This window comes from Capronia epimyces (assembly GCF_000585565.1).
Source record: "Capronia epimyces CBS 606.96 chromosome Unknown aczIQ-supercont1.6, whole genome shotgun sequence".
In the NCBI taxonomy this organism is placed as follows: domain Eukaryota; kingdom Fungi; phylum Ascomycota; class Eurotiomycetes; order Chaetothyriales; family Herpotrichiellaceae; genus Capronia; species Capronia epimyces.
This window is the reverse complement of record NW_006912909.1, coordinates 813,709-836,516: the sequence shown is the minus strand read 5'-3', so window position 1 is coordinate 836,516 and position 22,808 is coordinate 813,709. Positions and strand designations below refer to the sequence as shown.

The 22,808-nt window shown below is 55.0% G+C and overlaps 8 protein-coding genes across 8 annotated transcripts; 3 read left to right on the top strand and 5 right to left on the bottom strand.

The window, feature by feature from the left end:
• Window positions 1-1,656: 1,656 nt before the first annotated feature.
• On the bottom strand, window positions 1,657-3,302 carry A1O3_07176 (catalase; the record flags this gene model as incomplete). Its single annotated transcript, XM_007737286.1, has 3 exons — window positions 1,657-1,736; window positions 1,817-2,846; window positions 2,901-3,302. 3 exons carry the CDS (start codon window positions 3,300-3,302, stop codon window positions 1,657-1,659), a joined length of 1,512 nt encoding a protein of 503 aa, XP_007735476.1.
• A 1,309-nt stretch (window positions 3,303-4,611) lies between these two features.
• On the top strand, window positions 4,612-6,542 carry A1O3_07175 (uncharacterized protein; the record flags this gene model as incomplete). The annotated part of the gene is made up of 2 exons (XM_007737285.1): window positions 4,612-6,252; window positions 6,432-6,542. The coding sequence occupies 2 exons, from the start codon at window positions 4,612-4,614 to the stop codon at window positions 6,540-6,542; spliced, it is 1,752 nt and encodes a 583-aa protein (XP_007735475.1).
• A 742-nt stretch (window positions 6,543-7,284) lies between these two features.
• On the bottom strand, window positions 7,285-9,105 carry A1O3_07174 (arylsulfatase; the record flags this gene model as incomplete). The annotated part of the gene is made up of 3 exons (XM_007737284.1): window positions 7,285-8,079; window positions 8,150-8,681; window positions 8,747-9,105. 3 exons carry the CDS (start codon window positions 9,103-9,105, stop codon window positions 7,285-7,287), a joined length of 1,686 nt encoding a protein of 561 aa, XP_007735474.1.
• A 615-nt stretch (window positions 9,106-9,720) lies between these two features.
• A1O3_07173 (uncharacterized protein) lies at window positions 9,721-11,985 on the bottom strand (the record flags this gene model as incomplete). Its single annotated transcript, XM_007737283.1, has 5 exons — window positions 9,721-10,195; window positions 10,252-10,569; window positions 10,631-10,998; window positions 11,054-11,627; window positions 11,708-11,985. 5 exons carry the CDS (start codon window positions 11,983-11,985, stop codon window positions 9,721-9,723), a joined length of 2,013 nt encoding a protein of 670 aa, XP_007735473.1.
• A 702-nt stretch (window positions 11,986-12,687) lies between these two features.
• On the top strand, window positions 12,688-14,442 carry A1O3_07172 (uncharacterized protein; the record flags this gene model as incomplete). The annotated part of the gene is made up of 4 exons (XM_007737282.1): window positions 12,688-13,203; window positions 13,261-13,395; window positions 13,449-13,822; window positions 13,914-14,442. 4 exons carry the CDS (start codon window positions 12,688-12,690, stop codon window positions 14,440-14,442), a joined length of 1,554 nt encoding a protein of 517 aa, XP_007735472.1.
• A 3,318-nt stretch (window positions 14,443-17,760) lies between these two features.
• A1O3_07170 (uncharacterized protein) lies at window positions 17,761-18,747 on the bottom strand (the record flags this gene model as incomplete). The annotated part of the gene is made up of 4 exons (XM_007737281.1): window positions 17,761-17,836; window positions 17,895-18,225; window positions 18,296-18,612; window positions 18,665-18,747. The coding sequence occupies 4 exons, from the start codon at window positions 18,745-18,747 to the stop codon at window positions 17,761-17,763; spliced, it is 807 nt and encodes a 268-aa protein (XP_007735471.1).
• Window positions 18,748-19,507: 760 nt separating this feature from the next.
• A1O3_07169 (uncharacterized protein) lies at window positions 19,508-21,159 on the top strand (the record flags this gene model as incomplete). Its single annotated transcript, XM_007737280.1, has 2 exons — window positions 19,508-20,281; window positions 20,341-21,159. The coding sequence occupies 2 exons, from the start codon at window positions 19,508-19,510 to the stop codon at window positions 21,157-21,159; spliced, it is 1,593 nt and encodes a 530-aa protein (XP_007735470.1).
• A 263-nt stretch (window positions 21,160-21,422) lies between these two features.
• On the bottom strand, window positions 21,423-22,498 carry A1O3_07168 (uncharacterized protein; the record flags this gene model as incomplete). Its single annotated transcript, XM_007737279.1, has 2 exons — window positions 21,423-21,617; window positions 21,695-22,498. The coding sequence occupies 2 exons, from the start codon at window positions 22,496-22,498 to the stop codon at window positions 21,423-21,425; spliced, it is 999 nt and encodes a 332-aa protein (XP_007735469.1).
• Window positions 22,499-22,808: the final 310 nt, after the last annotated feature.

The window sequence follows — 22,808 nt, the reverse complement described above, 5'->3', positions numbered from 1 at the left end:
TCTTCATCTTACATTCATTTCGAGGTTCAGCGCCCCCTGTGTTGCCCGCTCTGGATTTCTCGGACGGTACCGCCGGTGGTTGTGGGTGTGGTGGCTCTGAGGATTCAGCCATCGCACTTTCATCGTAGACGCAGGCAACACCGCCGGCAGTGCAACGAACACACGATGGACGAGCCTGCGTGCGTCAATAATCAGTCTCATTCGCCCTCTCGGTACATGGATGTCTCGAGGTGGTTCGGCCCTGCTTACTCGATCACATCGCACCCGCCGTTTCCTGCATGGCAGGCAACTGGTAACCGGGCGTGCTCTCTTCATCACGATCTTTTGATGTCCCTAGCTGGCCAACGCCTGTCTCGACCAGAAGAAGTGGTTGGTGCGCTGTCCACTGCTGTGACGAAATGCGTTATCTGCCTGGGGCGCCAGGGGGAGGTGGTTAGGTAAATACTATAAGGCCTGAGCCGTCATCAGGCGAGCAGGGTTTGCCGGGTAGGTATCTAGGTAGGTAGGTAGGGTAGGGTTCTGTCAATCAACGCCTAAATGATCAGCCTCAGCCACGCTACCACAAGGTACATACATCGCGAGATCTTGTTCAGCGCTTGCAAGGAAGGGCTCAAAAGCGACGACAGCACGACGGATGCCGTCATTGCCCATAGTCGTCTTCAAGAAGCTGATCATGTTCTGTTCACATCGATAGGAGACAGCATACGGAGGCGTGCAATACCTACCAGGTACCTAGGTAAGGTACCTACCCTTAGGCATGGTACCTTCCTTAGGTAGCCAGCCTACCTAGGTGAGGAAGGTACACGGTGACGTAACAGGATAACCGGGATTTCGAAAGACCGTTAGGCCTGAGCCCCGGCATAATAAAGTACAGTACAGTCAGTACCTTCAGGTACCTACCGTAGGTAGCTAAGGGTACTGCACATACTGTAGGTACAGGTACCTAGGTAGATACCTATTAGATACCCAGCTTTACCTAAAGTGCCTTAAAGCTTAACCACGGTACTAGGCTATACGTGCGGCTCAGGCTCGGCGCGGCTTCGGAGCAGGCTAAACGATCAAACACGCCGGCAGCCGGTTCCGTGCAGCTCAGCTGCCTGGCGCGAAGTGACCCCTGTACATAGCACTGCTGTATGCGCACACATATTGTATAGTATACTGTAATGTGACGAAAGATGCAGATCCCATAATCCGACCATCATACTCCCTACTCCGTAGTGTCCCTCGTACGAGACTGAACTGAAGATCTATGGATCGCCCTGTATGCCGGGATCATCGGGATCAACTCTCATTGCCGTCCCGCCTCCGGTAGATCCGGATGGGACATGCCTGGCAGGGCAGGCTTGAGGATGTGGCAAGCTGTTTGACCTGCCGTTCATTATCTTCACGTATCACTCGCGCGAATTCGAACCTCTTCTGCACGGGAGAAGGAATGAAGTATGAAGTATCCATTCTGCTATTGGAGCCAGAGGGTGGTTCCCTTCATTGATGCTAGCAAATTGGTAATGGTCACCGAAAGCACAGCTATTGATTCTGATCGTGGCACGCACTCCTAGGAGAATGATTGTTTATATAATTTATATGTGAAGAATACCTTCAGTCTAGTGAGGCGCGCTCGAAACAGTACTCAACATTCGCGGTTTGATATGACAACGCCTACAAATTCCCATTGATCTTTGTCTCGGTAGTCGTCCTAATCCTCTCACCTAGTTTCTCGTCCACTTTGGCGAACATGGCTATAGCGGAGAACCAACGAATTAGTCTCAGTAAGAATGCAAGACTAGACAAGACATCAAGTCGTGGCCAGAGGACTTACCGTAAACCTTCTCTCGCAGCCATGACTCAGTAACACCGCTCACATGGGCGGCAAGGTTGTCGATAAAGCGAGACTGAGCGCCTTCCTGCTGTTCCATAATCTTCCACAGGGCTCGGGGTTGTTCGAAGTCTCGGTCGCCGGCAGTGGTGAAGACCGCGGCCGGTGCCGAGACTTGGACACTGTCGAGAGTCTGGACTGCTGAACTCGTCTGGGGCTGTGCTGTTCCCGTCTCCGCAATGAAGCTGACCGGCTTCAGCTTGGTGCCGATGTAATTCGGATCATCGCCGTAGTTGGTGGTGAAGTTCATCGACCCGTCTCGTTCAATTGGACAATACACCTCGCTTTTGGCGGCATTGGTGGGCAAGAACTGGTAATTCGCGCCCAGGCGGTACCGCGCCGAGTCGGGATAGGCAAACATACGGGCCTGGAGCATCGGATCTGGACTGGGAGCGATCCCCGGCACCATGTTACTAGGGCTGAAGGCGGCTTGCTCGATCTCGGCGAACCAGTTCTTCGGATTGCGGTCCAGGACCACCCGTCCCATCTTGCGCAAGGGAAACTGCTTCTTCGGCCAGACCTTGGTCATGTCGAAGATATCAACCGGCGCATTGGCAATGTCGCTCGGATGGATCACCTGGACGTACACATTCCACGAGGGATAATTACCGGCTGTGATGGCGTCTTGGAGGTCCTGCAGATGCCGATCCGGTTCGGTGCCCGCCAGTCGTGCGCCCTCGGCGTCGGTATAGTACTGGATCCCTTGCTGGGTGTGGAGATGGATCCGAACATAAACGTACGACCCGTCGGCTTTGGTGAACTTGTACGTGTTCCCGCTGTACCCGTTGACGTGGCGGACGGACAAGGGCAGCCCCCTATCGCCAAACAGGAACATCAAGGCATGGATACTCTCTTGGCTGTGGACATGGAAGTCCCAGAACATGTTGGCACTTGACCGGTTGGTGGCAGGGTCTCTCTTGTGACTCCGGTTCAGCGAGGGAAACTTGACGGGATCGCGGACGAAGAAGACGGGCTGCGGGAAACGCGTCAGTCCAAGGCCGAATAGTACATAAGAGGCCTTGCCTACCTGATTGTTGAAGACCCAGTCATTGTTTCCCTGCGCCGTCTTGAACTTGACCGCGAAGCCCCTGAAGTCTCTGACCGTGTCCGCCGAGCCACGCTCCGGGCCCACGGTTGAGATCCGCATCAGCACTTCTGTCCTCTTTCCGATGCCATTGAGAAAATCGGCGTCCGTGAGGTCAGACACGTCGTCAGTCACTTCATAATATCCTCGAGCTCCTGCAGCCTTTGCGTGCACCGGCCGTTCCGGGATCCTCTCTCGCGAGAAATGGGCCAAGTTCTCCAGAAGCTGAGTGCTGGTTAACAGCACAAAGCCGCCGCCGGAGCCGGTGGACAGCTGGTCGATCGTGTCGTTCCGTGGGAGGGGTACGCCTTCGGCCAGAGTGTACAAGGGCTGAGAAGATGCCATCATGGGATGCTGGTGTCGATCGTTGAGGGTATCACCTATCACAATATAGTAGTGTACACAATGAGCCAGGAATCTTCCAGAGGGTGAGGGTGAGGGTCCAGGCGTCCCTATTCACATGCTTCTCTTTATATGTTCCGAGACACTCATAGTCATAGCCTATGGCTTCTTCAGTATGGATATGCCAACGCTAGAGGTTCCAGGATCGAAAGTCTTTGTAATGAGGTGCCATCTGTTGGATAACCTCTGGGTGCATCTTTGTGCCGGACATCTGGTCGGGACCGACAGGAATATCCTGCCGAATGATCCGTATCAGTTGGATAGTTTGGGAAAAGTGGCCTGTTCCGTCCATCTCTGGACGTAAATAGATGTGCGAGGCCCAAGCCTGTTTCGCGCGAGGCTCGTGCGAGGCTGTGGCCCTGGAGGATTCAGGAGTAGGTTAGTCATCGGCCCCTTAGCCCTAGCTGACTCACATGAGCTATGCATGAGCTATGAATGAGCTATGCCTCTCCAAGCTGGTGTAATGGTTCCGCGACATCCTGAGTCAGGGTCTTGCCAAACGTGGGCATCACGGTCGGTACCGCACAGAGCGTTCTGATCAGAAGGAGAATATGGCTCGAACAACCCCAACGTGGGCCAGACGCAAGAAAGGATTTACCGGAGCTGTGAGTCTGGTACTACCTGTGGTACCAGTAGTAGGTCACATACAAACCTGGTTGTACATAGTAGGTAGGTAGGTAGGTGGTAGGTAGTAAGTACATAGTAGCTACCTAGGTAGTGAGCTGCGGTTGTGACGACAATGCCGCGCCAAGGCGGCAAACTTTCTCCCGACTTCGAGTTTAGCGATACTCGATACTAGGACATGTCTGGGTAGTGATTACTGTACTCCAATTCCATTCACACTACTTACTACTACATACATGGACATGTAATCAACAATCAAGCTGGTGGTGCCGGGGCTGGACCTCCGACTCGGTTCATGCTCCATGCTCTATGCTTTCGCGCGAGACTTGACCACTGCTGCATGACACAGCATCCATGAACCAAGATGCTTAGACATGGGAACACGTCACCTCTACTACCCCCGGTGGAGGAGGAGAGAGAAAATGTGTGTGTGTGTCTGTGTCTGTGTCTGTGTCTATGTCATCAGAGCCAGTGTCGGTGAACGAGACGGGGGTGTATAGTATAAAAGGATGGCTGTGCTACTGACTGCCTGAGGTTGACTTGAGCCTTACTTAGCCATCCATCCGCATCCTCTACCTTCTCAACCTCAATCTCAGCCTTATCCCTATACGCGTCGAGTCCATTCACAATGGCAGCTACCAGCGGAGCACACTTTGACTTTGTCATTGTCGGCGGCGGCACGGCAGGCAACACGGTGGCGGGCCGCCTCGCAGAAAACCCCAATGTCCGCATCCTGATCATCGAGGCCGGGGTGGGCAACTCGCATGAGATTCCCGAGATCAGGACCCCGGCGGTGGCCATGGACCTGCGTGGCAGCCAGTATGACTGGGCATACAAGACGACACTGGTCAAGCGCGACGACTACGAACGTATCGAGAAGCCCAACACGCGCGGCAAGGCCCTGGGCGGCAGCTCGTCGCTCAACTACTTCACCTGGATCCCCGGCTGCAAGGCGACCTTTGATCTATGGGAGGAGTACGGCGGCAAGGAATGGACCTGGCAGCCTCTGGTGCCGTACCTGCGCAAGAGCGCCACCTACCACGACGACCCCAAGCTGTACCTGCCGGAGCTGCAGAAGATAGGTGGCGGGGGCCCAATCGCCATCTCGCACGCCGAACTCATCCCCGAGATGGAGGGGTTCCGCGACGCCCTGACCCAGGCGTGGACGTCGATGGGCGAGCCGATCAACGAGAACATCTACGACGGCGACATGTATGGTCTCAACCACTGCGTCGCCAGCATCTACCAGGGCCAGCGGTCCGGCAGCTTCCTCTTCGTGCAGGACAAGCCCAACATCACGATCCTCGCCGGCACCCACTCCAAGCGTCTGATCATCAACGAGGCCGACAAGATCTGCAAGGGCGTCACCGTCGTCGACGCTTCAGGCCAAGAGCTCCACTTGTACGCCGACCGCGAAGTCATCCTCTCCCAGGGCGTCTTTGAGAGCCCCAAGCTGCTGATGCTCAGCGGCATCGGCCCCGCCCGAGAGTTGCAGAAGTATGCCATCCCTGTCGTGGTCGACAACCCCCACGTCGGCCAGCATCTGATCGACCATCCGGGCGTGCCCTTTGTCCTCGAGGTCAAGGACGGATTCGGCATGGATGACCAGCTCCTCCGTCCGGGCCCCAAGCACGACGCTGCCGTGTCGACCTACCAACAAAACCACACCGGCCCCCTGAGCTCAGGTCTCTTGGAATTGGTCGGCTTCCCTCGCGTCGACAAGTATCTCGAGAAGGACCCACAGTACCGCCAGGCCAAAGCCGCCAACGGAGGTCGCGATCCCTTCTGTCCGCTGGGCCAGCCTCATTTCGAACTCGACTTTGTCTGCGCCTACGGCTCCGCCTTCCAGTGGCACTTCCCGGTGCCCAAGAGCGGCAACCACATCACCGTCGTCGTCGACCTTGTGCGCCCCGTATCCGAGCCCGGCGAGGTGACGCTGCAGTCGGCCGATCCTCTCGTGCAACCCAACATCAACTTGAACTTCTTCGCCAATGACCTCGACATCATCGCCATGCGCGAGGGCATCCGCTTCAGCTACGACGTGCTCAAGAAAGGTGACAAGTTCCGCGACGTCGTCATCCAAGACTATCCGTGGGACATGCCTCTCGATTCCGACGTCGACATGAAGCGCGCCGTCTTGGACCGTTGCCAGACTGCCTTCCACCCCTGCGGCACCAATCGTCTCTCCAAGAGCATTGAACAGGGCGTGGTCGATCCGGGCCTCAAGGTCCACGGCATCAAGAATCTGCGTGTCATTGATGCTTCGGTGGTAAGTCTTGGAGGTTTGGTTGCGTTTGCTCTACACAGTTCAAGTCCATCCTTCCCATCCCTGTTCAATCCCCTTGTTCTTACGCAATCATCGACATTTTCCATTCCACATCTTCATGAGCAAGAGCGAGCACGAGCAAGATCTAGTACTGACGAAATAAATTCATTTTCTGAACACAGATCCCCGTCATTCCGGACTGTCGCATCCAAAACTCGGTCTACATGATCGGCGAAAAGGGCGCCGACAAGATCAAGGCCGACCACCAAGATCTTTTCGGCCTGCCGGCATAGCTAAGCTTAGCTGGACTAAGGTAGCCCTGAGCCAGGTACAGTACAGTACATGTCGGGGTTGTTTGATCGGCTTGGTCTCAAATGAATACGAATCCGAACAGTCTAAGGTACTAGATACCTCGTGCGTGTTCATGTAGCGGGTTGTGGTTCGGATACGCATACGGGACAGATTTGCTTTGCTTTGCTTTGCTTTGCTTTGCTTTGCTTTGCTTTGCTTTGCTTTGCTTTGCTTTGCTTTGCTTTGGAGAGAGATGGAAGCTATATACGATTGATGCCAGTATGAGATAGTTATGGCCATAGTCATAGTATGAGTGTGGATACATTGTCTTTCTATACCTACAGATGCAGGTACAGATACAGATTCAGATTCAGATACAGATATACCTGGGTAGGTATATGTTATGCTATGCTATATTCCTAGTAGTTGACACCAACGGTGACACCATTCCTGCCACTTACCTGTACCAATAGTAATTGTACAGTATCCCCATGCTGGCCTCTATATCTATGGGTGGTACAAATCTATGAGCCATGGACAACCTTTTCAAGTCCTCGTTGTTTTGTTTCCAACTCCCATGATATCTGCCTTGGCTCACCACCGATGGTGACGAACCTGTGTTCTGTGTCAAGAGTCATACTGACACCTCGTGGTGCTGGATGGCGTGCCCTTTGTCCTCGAGGTCAAGGACGGTTTCGGCATGGATGCATCTGGCCGGTTCTAGTTCCACACCTTCTCGCACAATCACTGCATGACGTACGGGAAAACGTGGCCGTAGTCAAACATGCCGGTTTCCGTGTAGTACTGTTCCCAGTGCTTGACCAGGATCTCCAATATGTCGGGCTCGTCGTCGGCCTTGTCGTGCATCTCGCCAGGATCGTCGGCCACGTTGTACAGCTCCCAGCAATCCTTGCCACGGGGCGGCGGCATCCACAGCGCCTTCCACGGCCCGCGGCGGATGGCGCGCAGACCAAACAGTTCCCATCCCGTGATGTGCTCGTTCTCGTCGTGCACGCTGCTGGACTGCAGATCTGGTGAAGTCAGGTGTGGGACCCAACTGGAGCCTCGCATGGGTACGATCGCCCGTTCTCGGAACGTGTCGGCCGGCGGCTTGATGCCGGCGAGCTCCAACATGGTGGGCAGAATGTCCATGACCGTCGTGAAGGCGTCGGTGTGCGCGTACGCAGGCTGGTGGAGCTTCGGATAGCGCACGATGCAGGGACACCGGATCCCGCCCTCGGTGATCCAGGTCTTGAACCCACGAGACGGAGCCATGGACGCGCAGGCCCAACGCGGGCCATACCAGGTCCACGAGTCCGGGTTCCCAATGTTCTCCAACCGGTTGTCGTAGAATTGGTCGAGAATGGCGGAAAAGCTCTGTTTGTCGCCCATGGTCGGGATGGCTTCTAGAAGCACGCCTTCGGCCCCGTTGTCCGACATGAACAGAATGAACGTGTTGTCCAGCTCGTCGGTCGACTCGAGATATGACACTACCCGGGCGACGTTCTGATCGATTTCATCCACCATGGCGGCATACACCTGCATGTCGTGGTCAGTCGATTGGGATTGGCACTGGCCCTGTCGGGGTTGGGCTGACGCTGACGCTTACCTCCATGTTTCGCGCCGAGCGCTCCCGTTCTTCCGGCGATTTGGCCTCCCATTCCTGGTCGATGTGTAGCGCTCCAGTGATGGGTGCCGGCTCGACATCCTTGGGCACCAGACCCAAATCAATCAAGCTCGCGAGCCGCTGTTCACGCAGCCGCTCCGGCCCCGTGTCGTACCGACCCTTGTACTTTTCGATGGTCTTTCGTGGCGCCTGCAGAGGCCAATGTGGGGCGGTAAAGGGCAAAAAGGCGAAGAACGGTTGGTCCTTCTGCTTGGGCGACCGCTCCTGGAAGAATCCCAGCAGTCGATCCGTGAAGGTCTTGGAGGAGTAGAAATCCTCGGGCAGGTCTCGTTGGCGGTCGATCTTCTCGCCGTCTTGCATCCACCAGCCGTCGGACGACATGAACCGTGGGGTCGGTCGGCCTGGCTCTGACTGGGGTTCGTAGTTGTAGTGGTTCCCTGACCCTGGGAGGAAAGAAAACGACCGGTCAAAGCCACGGGCGTGCGGCGACAGGTGCGGCTCCAGACCTAAATGCCTAGCCATCCTCGGTGAGCCATGTTTTGGGAGTGGCCCAGGGCAAGAAACCCGCCAAAAACTCACCATTTCCCGGACATGAGGGTCAAGTAGCCAGCATCTTGAAAAATCTCACTTGCGGCGGCGACCCGGAAATTCAGATATCCTTCATACCCCGGGCGGCCCTTGTATTTGTTTTCGTGGCCCATCATGTGCTCACTGAGTTGGCCGAGCCCGGCAATGTGGTGGTCGGTCCCCGATAGCAGCATGGCTCTTGTGGGCGAGCACGCCGACGCCGTGTGAAAGTTGGTCAGGCGGATGCCCTCCTTTGCCAGTCTCTCAATGGTCGGGGTCTCGATCTCGCCGCCAAAGGGACTGACATCGCTGTAGCCCAGGTCATCGGCCACAATGACCAGGAAATTGGGCGACTTCGCCGGCTGCGCCATGTTGGCTAGGGGTCGACAGGTGGCCGGCGAGGCAGGATGGCATTGACGGACGGCCGATGGATTCGCAGAGGGGCCGCGGAGGGATTATCAAACGATTGTCGCGAGTACACAGCATCGCAGTATCGCAGGACTGTAGGGGTTGAGGGGAGAACAAGTTGGTAGGAGGACCATGGTTGCCTGAGGCGTGCACGAGTACCGAGGGACGCGATCTGGACGCATATCGCCTGTCGATCTGCTTCTTCTGCCTCTTCTTCTTCTTGTTCCCCCGGGCTTCCCCGACCCAGGTATGCTCCACCACACCCGCTATTCCCAGGTACGGAGTTTTGCACGATGAGATGTGAGTTAGCATCTTGCATGGTCGGTCTCGTGGAGATTTGCGTTTGTGCTAGTAACGGTCGCTAGACCATATCGGTACTAGCCTGCTATCTGTGCGCTTCTTACCAGAATAGGGCTAGCTCAAGGGCCGCCCATCTTGAAGATATCGACGCATCACTATTAAGTATACTCTGTACAGGTACTCGGTATCTACCCAAGTAGTATATGAATCGCAACATTTTACGCCAGCATCCTCCGTACCTCCGTACTGTGTCCAGCCACAGCATCCCCTTTTGATAATTATCGGGTGTCTATATCTACGCCGCCGCCCTGGCTACGGCTCAGCGTGTCTTGCAGCAATCCCTCCGCAATGACTCTCATCCAGCGAACTTCCGCCGATTCCTGCTGCCACACAGCAAAATTGGCAAGGGCACCCTCGATGGCCACTCTCCAATCGCCCTCGACAGGGACCTTGTGGCTCCGGACCGCCGCCAGGATGGTCAGCACGCTTTGAAAGAGCTGGCGAAAATGAAACCACAGACCCCCGTGACGCCAACGACGGGCATCCACGTGCTCGAGGTATTCCATACTGAGACGCACGCATCTCTTGGCCAATTCGGCGGCCACCGACCAGTGTGGCGCATCCTCTGGTTGATTGAGAATGTAGAACAGGAAAGGGTGGAACAGAAAGGATTTGAACCCCACCGCGCGTTTGGCGACAATATACCCCAACTCGGTCGTGGGAGTTCGCACCTGCGCCGGGAAATGACGGACCCTGTTGTTGTTTAGCCAGCGTCCACGCACGCCGTGAAGGAGCAGCCAGAGCCATACCACTGATCGAATTCCGACTCCAACTCGGCGACATCATGTAGCAATCGCTCAATATGGGAGATCCACCACGCCTCATTGTGGGTGTAGAGCTTCTGTCGCATCCTCACCACGGTCCGGAGCATGGAGATCTCGGACAGGTAGTAGAACCATCCGGCCTCCTCGAGCGCTTCAATGCTGCCGTGGGACATGTCAAGGTCCCCCCAAGCTGGCGGTGACCTGTTCGGGTCGAGGAGACCTTTGGGTGGCGATGGCAACGGAGAGGGCATGCGGAACTTGGCGAGCCCGAACGATGGCAGGTTAATTTCGGACCGGATCTCACTGCTGTCGCGTCAGTCCTTATGAAGATCTTCGCACTTGACGGTAGCCTGAGGCCACTGACCACTCTGTTTTCACGCAGGAATAATACAGCCGCTCGACCAAGCCAGAGTTGGCACTGGGCTCGGGCTCAGACCCGGACACCCTTCTCAGAAGCCAATGCACGCTCACGGAGGCTTGCTGGTAGTGGTGCCACGCCTGCGTCACGCTTAACGAGCACATTTCGTAGATACCACAGAGGTAGTGACACTGTGCGGCGATAAGTGACAAGTCCAACAGGCCGAGGCGCTTTCGGGCGGCCACATAGTAGCCCCTGCTGGCGGACTGGTCGAGCGAAGCGGTCGGGAAGGCATCTTTGTGTAAGGTACGTCCCGTCACGTCGTGGTTCTCCTGCATGGGCGTGACGGCCAATGCGAGGGCGCAGGCTATTAGCTGCGACGTGCAGTGAGCATGGTAGATCCTATAAAGCCAGCAGCGGTCGACTTACCACCAAACACGACTCTCCGCTCCAGTCCAGGCCAAACTCTTCGATCCGTCGCGCCGACTTCTCCAGACTGGTGATATCGAGGATCGGATTCTTGATATAAATCAGAGTCCGATATCTCTTTACCAGTGCCACGACGCGAGACTCGTCGACAGCCCCCGAACGGGTGCCGTACCCAGCTTTGTCTTGCTGGCGGAGAGGGACGTGGCGGGCCAGGAGTGTGGCCGACTTATCGTCGGCGGCCTCGCCCGTTGATGGCGGAGGAGGCAACCACGCGAGTGCCTGCACATGCTCAGGCGAGAAGCCTCGAAGTTCGGGCCAGTCGAGCATCCTCTCGGAGACACCGTCGGATTCAGGGACTTCGAGGTCATCGCCTGACGCAGACTCGATGGGTGGCTGGCGGGCCTGAGGTGCTGCACTGGCACTGGGACCGGGCGTCGATGAGGTTGCTGGCGTCGAGGTCGTAGCCAACGGCGAAAAGATGCTACCTTGCCGGGCTGTAGGCAGCCGGCTTTCCACCAGGGTGGCTACATAGTTGATGCGTTCCAACAGCTCTGTCGTGGTCGGTTCGGGGCTTCTGTCGAAGTATCAGTACCAGTCCAGAGTACTGGTAGGCAGGCAGCGCGATGGCAAGTATTTTGGCCACACGACACGCACATGAGCGGACTGTTCTCTGCAAATGTTGAATAGACACACACCACGCCGCTGACCCTGCACAGCCGACACGACGGTTGCCCATTGTCACAGCGCGTCTTCTTCCGCCGACACAATTCACAGGCGACGGCAGTGCGTTTCCGGGGATAGGCACTGGCGGCGTCGCTAGGCCGGGGTCTCTTTGCCTGCGACGCACTCCGGCTGGAGGAGCGGGAGACAGCGGCAGCGGTAGAGGTAGCGGTAGCGGTAGCGGTAGGGTCGGCCTCGAGGGCGCTGGCCATGGTTGGCAGAGCCTCGAGACTAGGCGACCACGACCAGACAAAGTCAACCAGAAACCAGAAAAGACGCGGAAACACGGGGATAGAATTACTGTAACAAATAAAAGAGTGCTGGAGAGCAGAAACGAAATCTCCAGTCCCAGCTCCACCACTATAACGTGTGCTTAGTGCTCCTGTTCTGCGGCCTCTATGGCTGCGCCCCCGGCAAACCTGCCCCGCGACGCTGACGCCATTTCGCTCTAAACTGTCGACTTTTCCATCCTCTGGCATAGCAGCCATCTAGCATCTGTACACCGCTCCACCACCACCAACGCTGCCCAACCCTGTCGAACCCTGCCCTGCCTACCGCCCTACCGCCCTCCCCTGCGCACCTGAATTCCCCCTCTGCCCATCCGCCCCGGCGGCGGATCATGTACAACCTTCCCCGGTGGAGCCGGCTACCGGACTTTCTGACCTCCTGGAGGCCTAGGCGCCATCAGCCTCGTTGCTCGGTGTCTTCCTGTCGGTCGGTTCCTAAAAAGAAATCATCTCGAGAATGAATCACGCCAGCGACCGACCTGGTCTGGGATCTGAGACTCGTTGACGCGCAACCATGAAGAGAGATATAAGTCGGCCAGGGCCGTCAGATGGGCTTCCATCCTCACCGACCACATTGACCGCCCCGTCTTCAGCCTGATCTTCGTCGTCGTCGTCACAGTCGCAGCCATGGGGAAATCAGTACCAGTACCAGGAACCGAGGGCATCTCGAGCATCATCACCGCCTTCAATGGACGACTCTTCTTCTCGGTCTCCCTCATCGCCCTGTCGCAGTTCAACTTTGGGTATGATACAACCGTCTTTGGCACCACCCAGGCCATGGCCCCGTTCACCCGCCGCTTCGGCCATCTCAACCCCAAGACACATAAGTACGCCATCGAGCCCTACTTCTTATCCTACCTCAACAGCTTCCCTTTCCTGGGCTTCGCCTTCGGCCTCGTGACCGGCAGCATCATCAGCCGCAAGTTCGGCCGACGCACCTGTGTAATCGTCATGTGCGCGTGGGCAGTAATCGCCGCCAGCATCGTGGTCAGCTCTCAACATCGAGAACAGCTGCTCGCGGGCCGTGTGCTGGCCTACATCTACATTGGCATGGAACTCGCCGTGGTTCCTGTCTACCAATCCGAGCTGGTGCCCGCGCGCGTCCGCGGCTTCGTCGTCGGTACTTATCAGTCGGGCCTCCTCGTAAGTGCCTCACCTCTTCCCCCTCTTCAAGCTGAGTTGGGCTGAGCGTGAAAAAAGATTGGTGGCCTCATCGCCTCGGTCATCTGCCGCGGGACGAGCGACATCAAAGACGACGCATCGTGGCGGATTCCCATGGGCTTGTTCTTTGTCGTCCCTACCATCGTTGGTACACTGGCCTGGTTCATTCCGGAGGTGAGTCGATGTCTTGCTGCGAAATTTCCAGCCCGCTGACTTTGAGCCCCCAGTCTCCGCGCTGGTACTTATCCCATGGCCGGTCTGATGAGGCCCTCGTCTCTCTGCGAAAGCTCCGGCGAGGCCGATTCTCGGAGGAGGAAATCCTGCATGAATTCGCCGACCTACAAACCATTTCGAGCCTGCCCCATGAAAAGGCCTGGTTCATTGAGATGTTCCAGGGCACCAATCTGCGCCGCACATTGATCGCCGTCGGCACCAGCAGCTTCCTACAGCTGACGGGCCAGAACTTCGTCTCGGCCTATGGCACGATCTACGTCCAGAGCCTGCACACCATCAACCCGTTTACGTTTGGCATCGTCAGCTCCGTCATCTCCATCGTAACGGTGTTTTTGACCCAGTATCTCTCAGACCGAGCTGGTCGAAGGTACGTCCTATGTCACCATTCCTTCTGCTCTGCTCCTACGTTTGTTTCCCTGTTTTTAAAGAGGCAAGTTATTCTGACCCTCCATCGACAGGCCTCTGATGATCGCCGGCTCGCTGGTGCAGATGGGGAGTCTGTTCGCCATGGGCGGACTCGGCATCGACAAGGTTCCATCGTATTCGGCGCGACAGGGTATCACCGCCATGGTCGCCATCTTTGGCGCCGGGTTCTGTCTCGGCTGGGCGCCGTTGTCTCACCTCATCACCGCCGAGGTACCGAGCTCACGGTTGCGAGATCAGACCTACGCCCTAGCCAGCGTCTTCAACGTCGCCATCCAGTTTGCTGTTTCCTTCAGCATTCCTTATTTGTTATACGCCCCCTACGCCAACCTTGGATCCAAGGTGGGCTTCATCTTCGGCTCCATCGCCACTTGTGCGTTGATATTTTCCTACCTGTGCATCCCGGAACTCAAAAACCGCACCCTCGAGGAGGTGGACTGGCTGTTTGTCCAAGGCACCCCGATCCGGAAATTCGGCACGGCCAAGGCCGATATTCCTCCCGTCGACGACGTCCTCAGCGCGGGGTCGCTCAAGACTGTGTTGGACGCGCCGAGTAAGGTGTGACCAGTGACTACTGCTGGTGAAGGCGGTGGGACAGTGGCGGGCGTTGATGTGAAACTCATGTGTGAACCACGTGTGGCCGGGCCTTGAATGCCAAAATAACAATCACAAACGTCTCTTCGGCGATGGGGAAGACGTGTGAAAAGACCCCTGGCCCCCGAGTTCCAAAGGCCTCAGAATATCTCATCTAGGCTTGTGACACTATCGATTTTGGTGGGAACGTTCCACTTGGGATAGCCGGCGAGCTAGTTGAATTGTTGACTAGAGATGGCTTGTTGTATATATATACTGAGTTGGCCTCTAATCTATAGTTGAGATTGGTATACATAGACATATAGTCGAGCACGTCAGCCATCGTCCCAGGCCCTGGCCTGTACAAGGGACGGTTCACGGACCCATTGATGGATCAAAGGAGATGGTCCATATTCATTATTCATTGTTGAGATTGAGATTTCGTCCGTCTAGTACAAGTTGAGGGCCGGCTGACCATTCCGATTGCTGAATGCATGTATATATATATATATAGTGCTTGGAGCCGATCGAATCAGGGAGAGAAAAGCATGGAGACAGCGGTCGTGTCTGTATTCACTCGATAGACGAGAACATCCTCTGCCTCACTGCATTGAATGCCCACGACTTGGCTTAGTCAAAACACTGACGAACCATCGTCCGATCGCCACGGTTGACGAACCAGTTCAACCTCGTTCTGGTTCTTGTCGGTCTCGGTCTCGGTCTCGATCTTGGTCTTGACCTTGGTCTTCTCGATCCGGAGACCCGGGGGGAAGAAGTACCTGGATCCCTACACTAGAGTCTAGACTATCGGATCGAAATCCCCTGTTCTGTTTCTTGCGGGAATGCCGGAGCGCTTTCCCCGGTGTGCAGTGCAGTAAAATGGTGAGGAACCACAGAACCACAAACGGGACGGGGAAGGGAACGGGAACGGGACCAGAAAAAAGCCAGTTACTAGCCACTACTGCAAATATATGAACCCTCAGGAAGGGAGAAAACGAGGGATACTATACGTAAAAGAAATAGAAACAAAAGGCGTGATTATATGTGATAATGGCGTCGTCGGAAGCCAAGACTCGATCCGATAGGCGGAAGACTCACTACATGTACTCACTACTCACTACTACTACCTCCTCACTAGCAAGACTTGTCAGCCTTCGAGGTAGAGGTAGAGGGAGGAAAACCAGGAGTGAGAAGGCCTATGCCTGTGCCTATGCCTATGTAGGTGTAGGTGTAGGTGTAGGTCTACTATAGCACCTGTAGTGGCGAGAAGACCTTTCACGAACGGGACTGTAGGGCTCACTCAGTGGCAAGGCTCTGCGGGACTTGGTACCTGGTCGTTACCTTCTCTATTTCAATTGTAGGGGTTTACTTGCTGTTTCGTTTATCGCGGATACTATACATGTAGTATATATATAGGGTTGGGATACTTCTTAAGTGAATATATGCATCCTATATACACCACTGTCGTCTGGTCCGGAATAGAAGTACTGCTAGCGGTCAAGGTATAGATTAAGTAGCAGCAGCAGCAGCAGCAGCAGCAGCAGCAGTAGTAGTAGTACAATGGAGAGAGGCTGGATGGAGGCTGTGTCTGTCCCAGGCCAGGCCAGGCCTCGCTGCTGGCAGGTCTGTTCAACCAAGGTAGAAGGTAGGTTGGTAATTGCAAAATATTCCCTTGTGGCACAGTTGGACGTGATGTGATGGGTAACCAAGTGCAAGTGGTGTCAGGTCTGGGTTGTTTTTTTTCTTTCGATGAACCACGCAAAGTATGCTGTCTCGCCGTGTCTCGCACACACACATATACACATACACTTTCTCCCTTTCCCTTTCTTTAGTGAGTTCTTTTGGGACAGGGGCCATGGTAGATGTAGATGCAGATGTAGATGTAGATGTGTATGTGTATGCAGATGTATATGCAGATTCACTACTGTCAGTGGGTTTCGTCGATATCTCCCAAGGAAGCCAGTGGTATAATAAGGTCATTGGCCCGAGCGTGCTGTCAGACTCTAATGGAGTCACAGTGCTCTCGAACCCGTTGATTCATACATTCTCAGTGCTTGTAGGCAATGCTAAGCTGGTTAGCCCAAAGCATCAAAGTCAAAAAAGACACAGGAAACTGAAGCTGCCGGTGTGGAATGAATGACACAAGAGTAGTGCTGCACGTAAGAGTTCAATCTCTGCTGAGTCTAGGGGATCGGATCGTTCAAAGCTGTATCTATACCCGGGATATTCTGTTCGGCACAGTCTCACTGTGGCAGTGCACAGAAGGTACAGTCGTGGTCTCATCCGTGACCTGACCACGGTGCTGGACGGTGGATTTGCCTTTTTAATCATAGTCATGGTCAGAGAATAGACGGCAGTAGAGGTACTGCCTTTCACGAGTGGAATATTGTCACGAGGAAGACGTCTTCCTCAAAAAAGGATTGCCAATTGCCATAGACTGTGACTTCGGAGAGGAGGGAGAAGCAAGCGTTTCTCCTCCGGGTATTATTATTGCAGATTACATCATCAGAGTGCACTGGAGTGCATATATAGATAGGTACCTAGGCAGGCAAGGTAGGGAGTATCCGTACTTGTAAACAAGACCAAGAAATGATGGGTGTGTCAAAAAAAAAAGGAGAAAAAAGGGGCGGTCTAACGCACATTGGACTTTGTACTTCACTCTGCTTAGTAACCTAGGTACGCAAAAAATGGGCTCGTAAATCTGCAAATAGTCCTATGCCCGGTCACATAGTCTCGACATTCTTTCTAGAAGAATAGACCATGGTGAAAAAGTGCAAAAAAGATGAGATGTGTTGCCTCCTACTGGATTTGAACCAATGACCTCGTCATTGACTGATGTCGAATTGAATTCGAATCGTACTAGTGACGCGCTCTACCCCTGAGCTAAGAAGGCGAGATGGGATGTTGTTGTTGTTCCAGATGCAGCTGCTGCTGCTGGAACTTGTTGGAAGTCTTTTTCGAAGGTATAAAATAAGAAGGATAGATTTTTCAATGGGGTGGTAGGTGGGTGGAGTACTCTCGACGAGACAGAGTAGGTATGGATGGTTGTGTTGTGCCAAGCCCATTAGTAATTGGAACAACTGCTAGTGGTGCAAGTAGTACGACCGCCAACTTGTCTCTGCACGACGCACGTTTGTGTACTCTGTACAATAGCTAAGTGTTTACGGAGGACATTCAAATCTAAGTCTCGGCATGGCCACAACTGTCTGAATGAAAGGGCAAAGTCAACATGCGGGATTTTCCAGGTTCGATCAGGCTGAAATGCCGATTAAGAGCGGGTATTGAGTGTTCGTGTGGACCGTATATATATTAGATAAAAGTCATTCCCCCGCTGGCGCTGACCACACTACCAGTTACCCATCGACTTTCCTCCGAACACAGGAACCTGGATCACACATATTAGTCGATGTGACAAACGAGGATCAACGTGGAACAGCTCTTACATGACGATGGGCACCACATCTCCCACATCACCAACTCTAGCAGCGGCCGGTGTTGCATCGATGATGGGCTGGAAATCCGCCAGCAGTGCCGGATCACTATCCCACCACATGTCCGTTGAAATGGGGCCTGGGCTGACACAGTTCACTGTGACACTATACTTGCGACCCAACTCCGTGGCCCAGACTTTGCACAAACTTTCTAACCCGGCCTTTGTCGCCGCGTAGACTGTCTGCTGCGGCACTCCGAGGCGAGCCGACACCGAAGACATGAGAATGATGCGCCCACCCTGGGCCAGGTAAGGCAGAGCCAAGTGGGTGAGGAAAATCGGCGCTGAAAGCCCCGTCAGCATCAGCATCAGCATCAGCGGCACGACGACACAACATGGAGGGCAAAGCGATACCTTTGAGGTTGATGTCCGACTGCTTCTCATAGAACTCCTCGGTCATATCGGCGAGATAGCAGTCGTCGCCATTACCGGCATTGTGGACGAGAATGTCGATCGTCCCATTCGGCGAAATCGAGAGGGCAGCACCTACCAGCTTTTGTAGATCCGAGAGCTTGGTCACGTCGGCTTGGACGAGCGCGGCCTTACTGCCACAATCTTGAATGCTTTTCAGCACTTTGACCGCGGCATCGGCACCTCGCTGACTCGTGTAGTTCACCACCACATTGGCACCGCGACGGCCCAGCTCGATTGCGATCCCGGCGCCGATTCCCCTTGTGTTGCGTCAGAAGTTATACCAGGCACAACTCTTACACGACAACTGACCTCGACGAGCCCGTCACAATCGCCGTCTTGCCGGCCAGGTTTCCGAGCACCTTGACGTCCGCGGGGACAAGGGTGGCCGCCATTTCTAGGGGAGATCAGAAACGCCTAGCAGGTCTTTCTGGCTTGAACCCAAGGGTATCAGTCAATGACGGGATTGTTGAACGGCGTAATGTTCGTAGTCCAGCAGACGAGGTTAGTGGGACGTGCATCTCTATTTATCGGCGTGTCCGCGTTAGTGATAGGAGTCAGCAAGGCCATGCTTGGTCGCGGCGTCCTGTTGGCGGGTGTGGATATGGGCTTCTGTGTTGTCGTAGTGGAGGACAGGATGATGGTGTACGGAGCACCGAGTACACTGGAGTCTGTAGAGTGTACTCCGTATAGTAGTAATTAATTAGTGGTGCTCGTGGTGGTGGCTGTAGTGTAGTGGTTGTACTACTACTACTGTAAACGGCTGCGGTGCCTGCCCCGCATCGCCCTTATCTAGATGGGCAGATTTAGCTTCGCTCTCAACCGCGTTTATCTCTACTACTCTCTACCTCCGTATCTCTGTCTCCATTAGACTGAGATCCCTATTAGTCCGTGGTCCCTTGTTTCTTGCCCTTGCGCAGGCACGGTTTCTTCTGTACAGTTCTACTCCTTACGCGTACTACCACTGGCTTCTTAGGCCATCCACCAACTGCCACCTGGCCTCGGCCAATCATCCCCCCGCCGATTCAGCCCACCTCATCACTCCTCCGGCCTCAGTACCTCAGTCTCTGATAGCTGGCCCATCCTGGCAGCCTCCACCGGACCTGCCATCCCCCGTATTCTGTCCCCTCTACCTGTGTCCTGTTTCTACGATGCATGGCCGAAGATGTGATGGAAGGCACCTCTCCAGCTCCAGCTCCAGCTCCAGCTCCGGAGAGCCCGTCAGCGGCGGGCAAGCCGGCCGTAAAACATCGAAGAACGAGAGCCGGGTGTTTGTGTTGTCGCCTGCGGAAGAAGAAATGTGACGAGCGTATGCCGACTTGCCAGGCGTGTGAACGGAACTACCTGATCTGTACCTGGCCACCACCAAAGCCTAGTAGGAAACGAGGCTCGCACAGCGCTGGTGACGGCGGAGGGAACGACAGTAGAAACCCTGCCGCCCTCTCACCCGGGAATTCAACCCAAGGCTCGTCGACGCTGGATATCAACGAGGATCGGCGGCGAAACAATGACGACCTGAACAACAGAGCATTCTCCGTGAACCCAGCCCTGTCCTCCCGGCTTGTGGTCTCCCCGTCTTTGCAAGCGATGAATATGGTCCTGGCTTCGCCGTCCCATGGAGTGCTCTATCAGCACTACCTGAAGCGAACGGCCAACGCTGTGTCGGCCTGGCAAGACCAGACGAATCCTTTCATCAGGTTCATGATGCCAATGGCCGTATCCGACGATTTACTTTTTCAGAGCATCATGGCTTTGAGTGGCGCTCACTTTAGTCAGCAACCTCATGCTTCTGTGGAAGCGAAGTCGTGGGCTTCAACACATGAGACCTTGGCCATTCGCGGCCTGAAATTCCGTCTGACCAGACAGGCAGCTGGTCAAGATGACGCATTGGCGTTGTTGGCCACGACTCTAGTTCTCTGCCTGCTTGAGGTATGTCTCTCATTTCCTACGTGAAAGTCGACCCCACTGAAACTCCGCGTCCACCATAGACGATGAAGGGCAGTTCCAACTCCAACGCGTTTCTGCATCTCAAGGGAGCCAGGGCTTTGTTGAGTCAATGGATTTCAACTCCACCGGCGAGGTCTGACCCGGAAATCCGTTCATTCATCGTCGAGCTTTATCTCTACTTTGTTATCCTGGCAAGTACACCTCTGGGGCCGGAATCGCACCACCTGATAGTGCAAGATGCTCTCACTTTCTTCCCCTATCTAAAGAACAGAAGATATCCCGGTCCGCTACTCGGTTGCGCCTATGAGCTCTTCGAGTTAATCCCTCAGGTGTTCAAATTAGCCAAGGAAAGAGCCGATGAAGTGAAGATGGGGATCCCTCTGTCACCCCAGACGGTAGCTGCTTTCGAGGGTGTCCTTGCGAAGATTCTTGCTTGGACTCCCCCGGCAGATGCCGCGAACGATTATGTCAGGTGCGGCCGAATATACCACCAAGCGCTTCTCGTCTTCCTCTTCACTTCCTTCGTCGAGTTCGACAATCAGCCGGTCAACCTTGACGAGCTCGTTGGGCAAGCTTTCGAGGTGCTGCGGGAAGAGCTGGGCCATCTACCTCTGGGCGCCCCGATCGCAACGACTCTGAACTGGCCACTGGCCGTTCTGGGCTCCTGTTCCAAGCTACCGGAACATCAAGATCTGATACGACGGCGCCTTCAGGATTTGTGTGACCGTTTGCAGATCCCGTGCTTTGGCCAAATATTGCATATCTTAGAAGTCCTGTGGAAGAGCTCTCTTCCCCTCAGAGGCATGTCGTCTTTTGAAGCCGTGATGAAGCAGTTGAACATGATTGTCTTGATCTCCTAGGCTGCGGCTGTGGCTGCAGCCGCAGATGCCGGCGTCGCTTGCCGCCTTCGAGAGCGTGTTTGACACGAAAGAGGTCTTGACGAAATCACAGGGTCGATCTTCAGCAGCACTTGGATGCTTTGTACGGGACGTGATGAATCATGGTAAACAATATGCGAAATGACCTTCTCTGCATTGTGTTGACGACATGCAAATGATATATACTGAACGGGATGCCTCGGAAGCGAGAATGTACATCAGGGTCCCACCTGCCTACACGCAACTTACTTCTTCGAGTACCCTCCGAAGCTGAGGTCCTTCTTCTCGTTGATATTCATCACCACCTGCATTGGATCCGACAAGTCGACCCAGCCCAGGAACGGCTCGCTCACACCATAACCCATCATCCGCAGTTGTTTGGCAGAGTAGTTGGTCTGCTTGATCTTTTCCAGCGGGGTGGCAAGGTATTGGTTCTCTTCCTGTCCAAGGCAAACACGATCAGCACAAAAGCGAGACATCGGCCTACTTTATCAGGTCCAAACAGCCACGAACGTACCTGGCGAAGCCATCCTCTGGTCATGAAACATCCATAGAGCAATCGCTCCTCGTCCTCGGTGGTGTTGGCCGATCCACCATGGTAACAGGATGCAAGCATGAAGAAGCCGTCACCGGGGTTGAGCTCGGCATAGAAGCATTCCGAGTCCTCAGCAGGAGGTGGATGCTCCGTCGCCTGCAAGTGGGAGCGCGGCACGAACCTGGTGGCCCCATTCGCCCGGGTCGTCTTCTTACCCGCGACAAACAGGCCGATGGCGGTGTCACGGTCGAATGTATACTCTTCTGGGGTGATGGCCGGCAGCTGCTTGTGATGGATCATGTCGTCGCGGTGGAGGTCTTGATGCTTTGCGCCAGGGCCGATGGAGAAGACGAGGGTGTTGTTGAGCTGTGGTCGGGAGGTGTTCTCGGTGTGTGTCTGGCCGATCCAGGCCTTGGAGGTGGTGGTTAAGAAACGTGCTGCCACCTCCTCGTAGAGAGGATGGGAGGCGATCTTGTCGATAAAGGTGGGCGACTTGCCAGCCAGACCACAGACTCGATGGGTTTCGCGAGGCCAGAAATCCGGCTGCCAGCATTCGTCGAAGCCGAGATACGGTCGCACCTCTTTCTCAATCTGCCGGGCTTCTTCCGGCCGGATCAGGTTGCGTACAATGACGCCGCCGTTGCGGACCATGGACTGCACCACCTGCTCGACTGTGACGGTAGACATGTCGAACGAGTCGACCAGGACATCGTCGTTCGGCACCGACCCCACGGCCTTGGGGACCGGGATCGTAGGAGCCTCTTCAATGATAGCTGAGGGGGCCATCTCTGCACAGGCGGCGACGAAGTTGTGAGTTTGGGGCAAGACGATGTGAGGAGAGGCGGTGGCAGCGTGGTGTGCCAAGTGTGTATAACTAGAGAAGGAGAGCCCAGAGGACGACGCACGATTGAATGTCAATATTATACAGAGCACCATCTACGTGCCGCACCCATCTTGGAGACGAGGTGCCCCAGGGGTGGAAAAGGGAACATGGACACATCAATCCCCAGCCGCGGTTATCTTTCCTGGTGCACTGGGATGGTGGCCGACTGGATATTACGATGATGATACTGCATCCGCACTTTGAGGAGTAGGG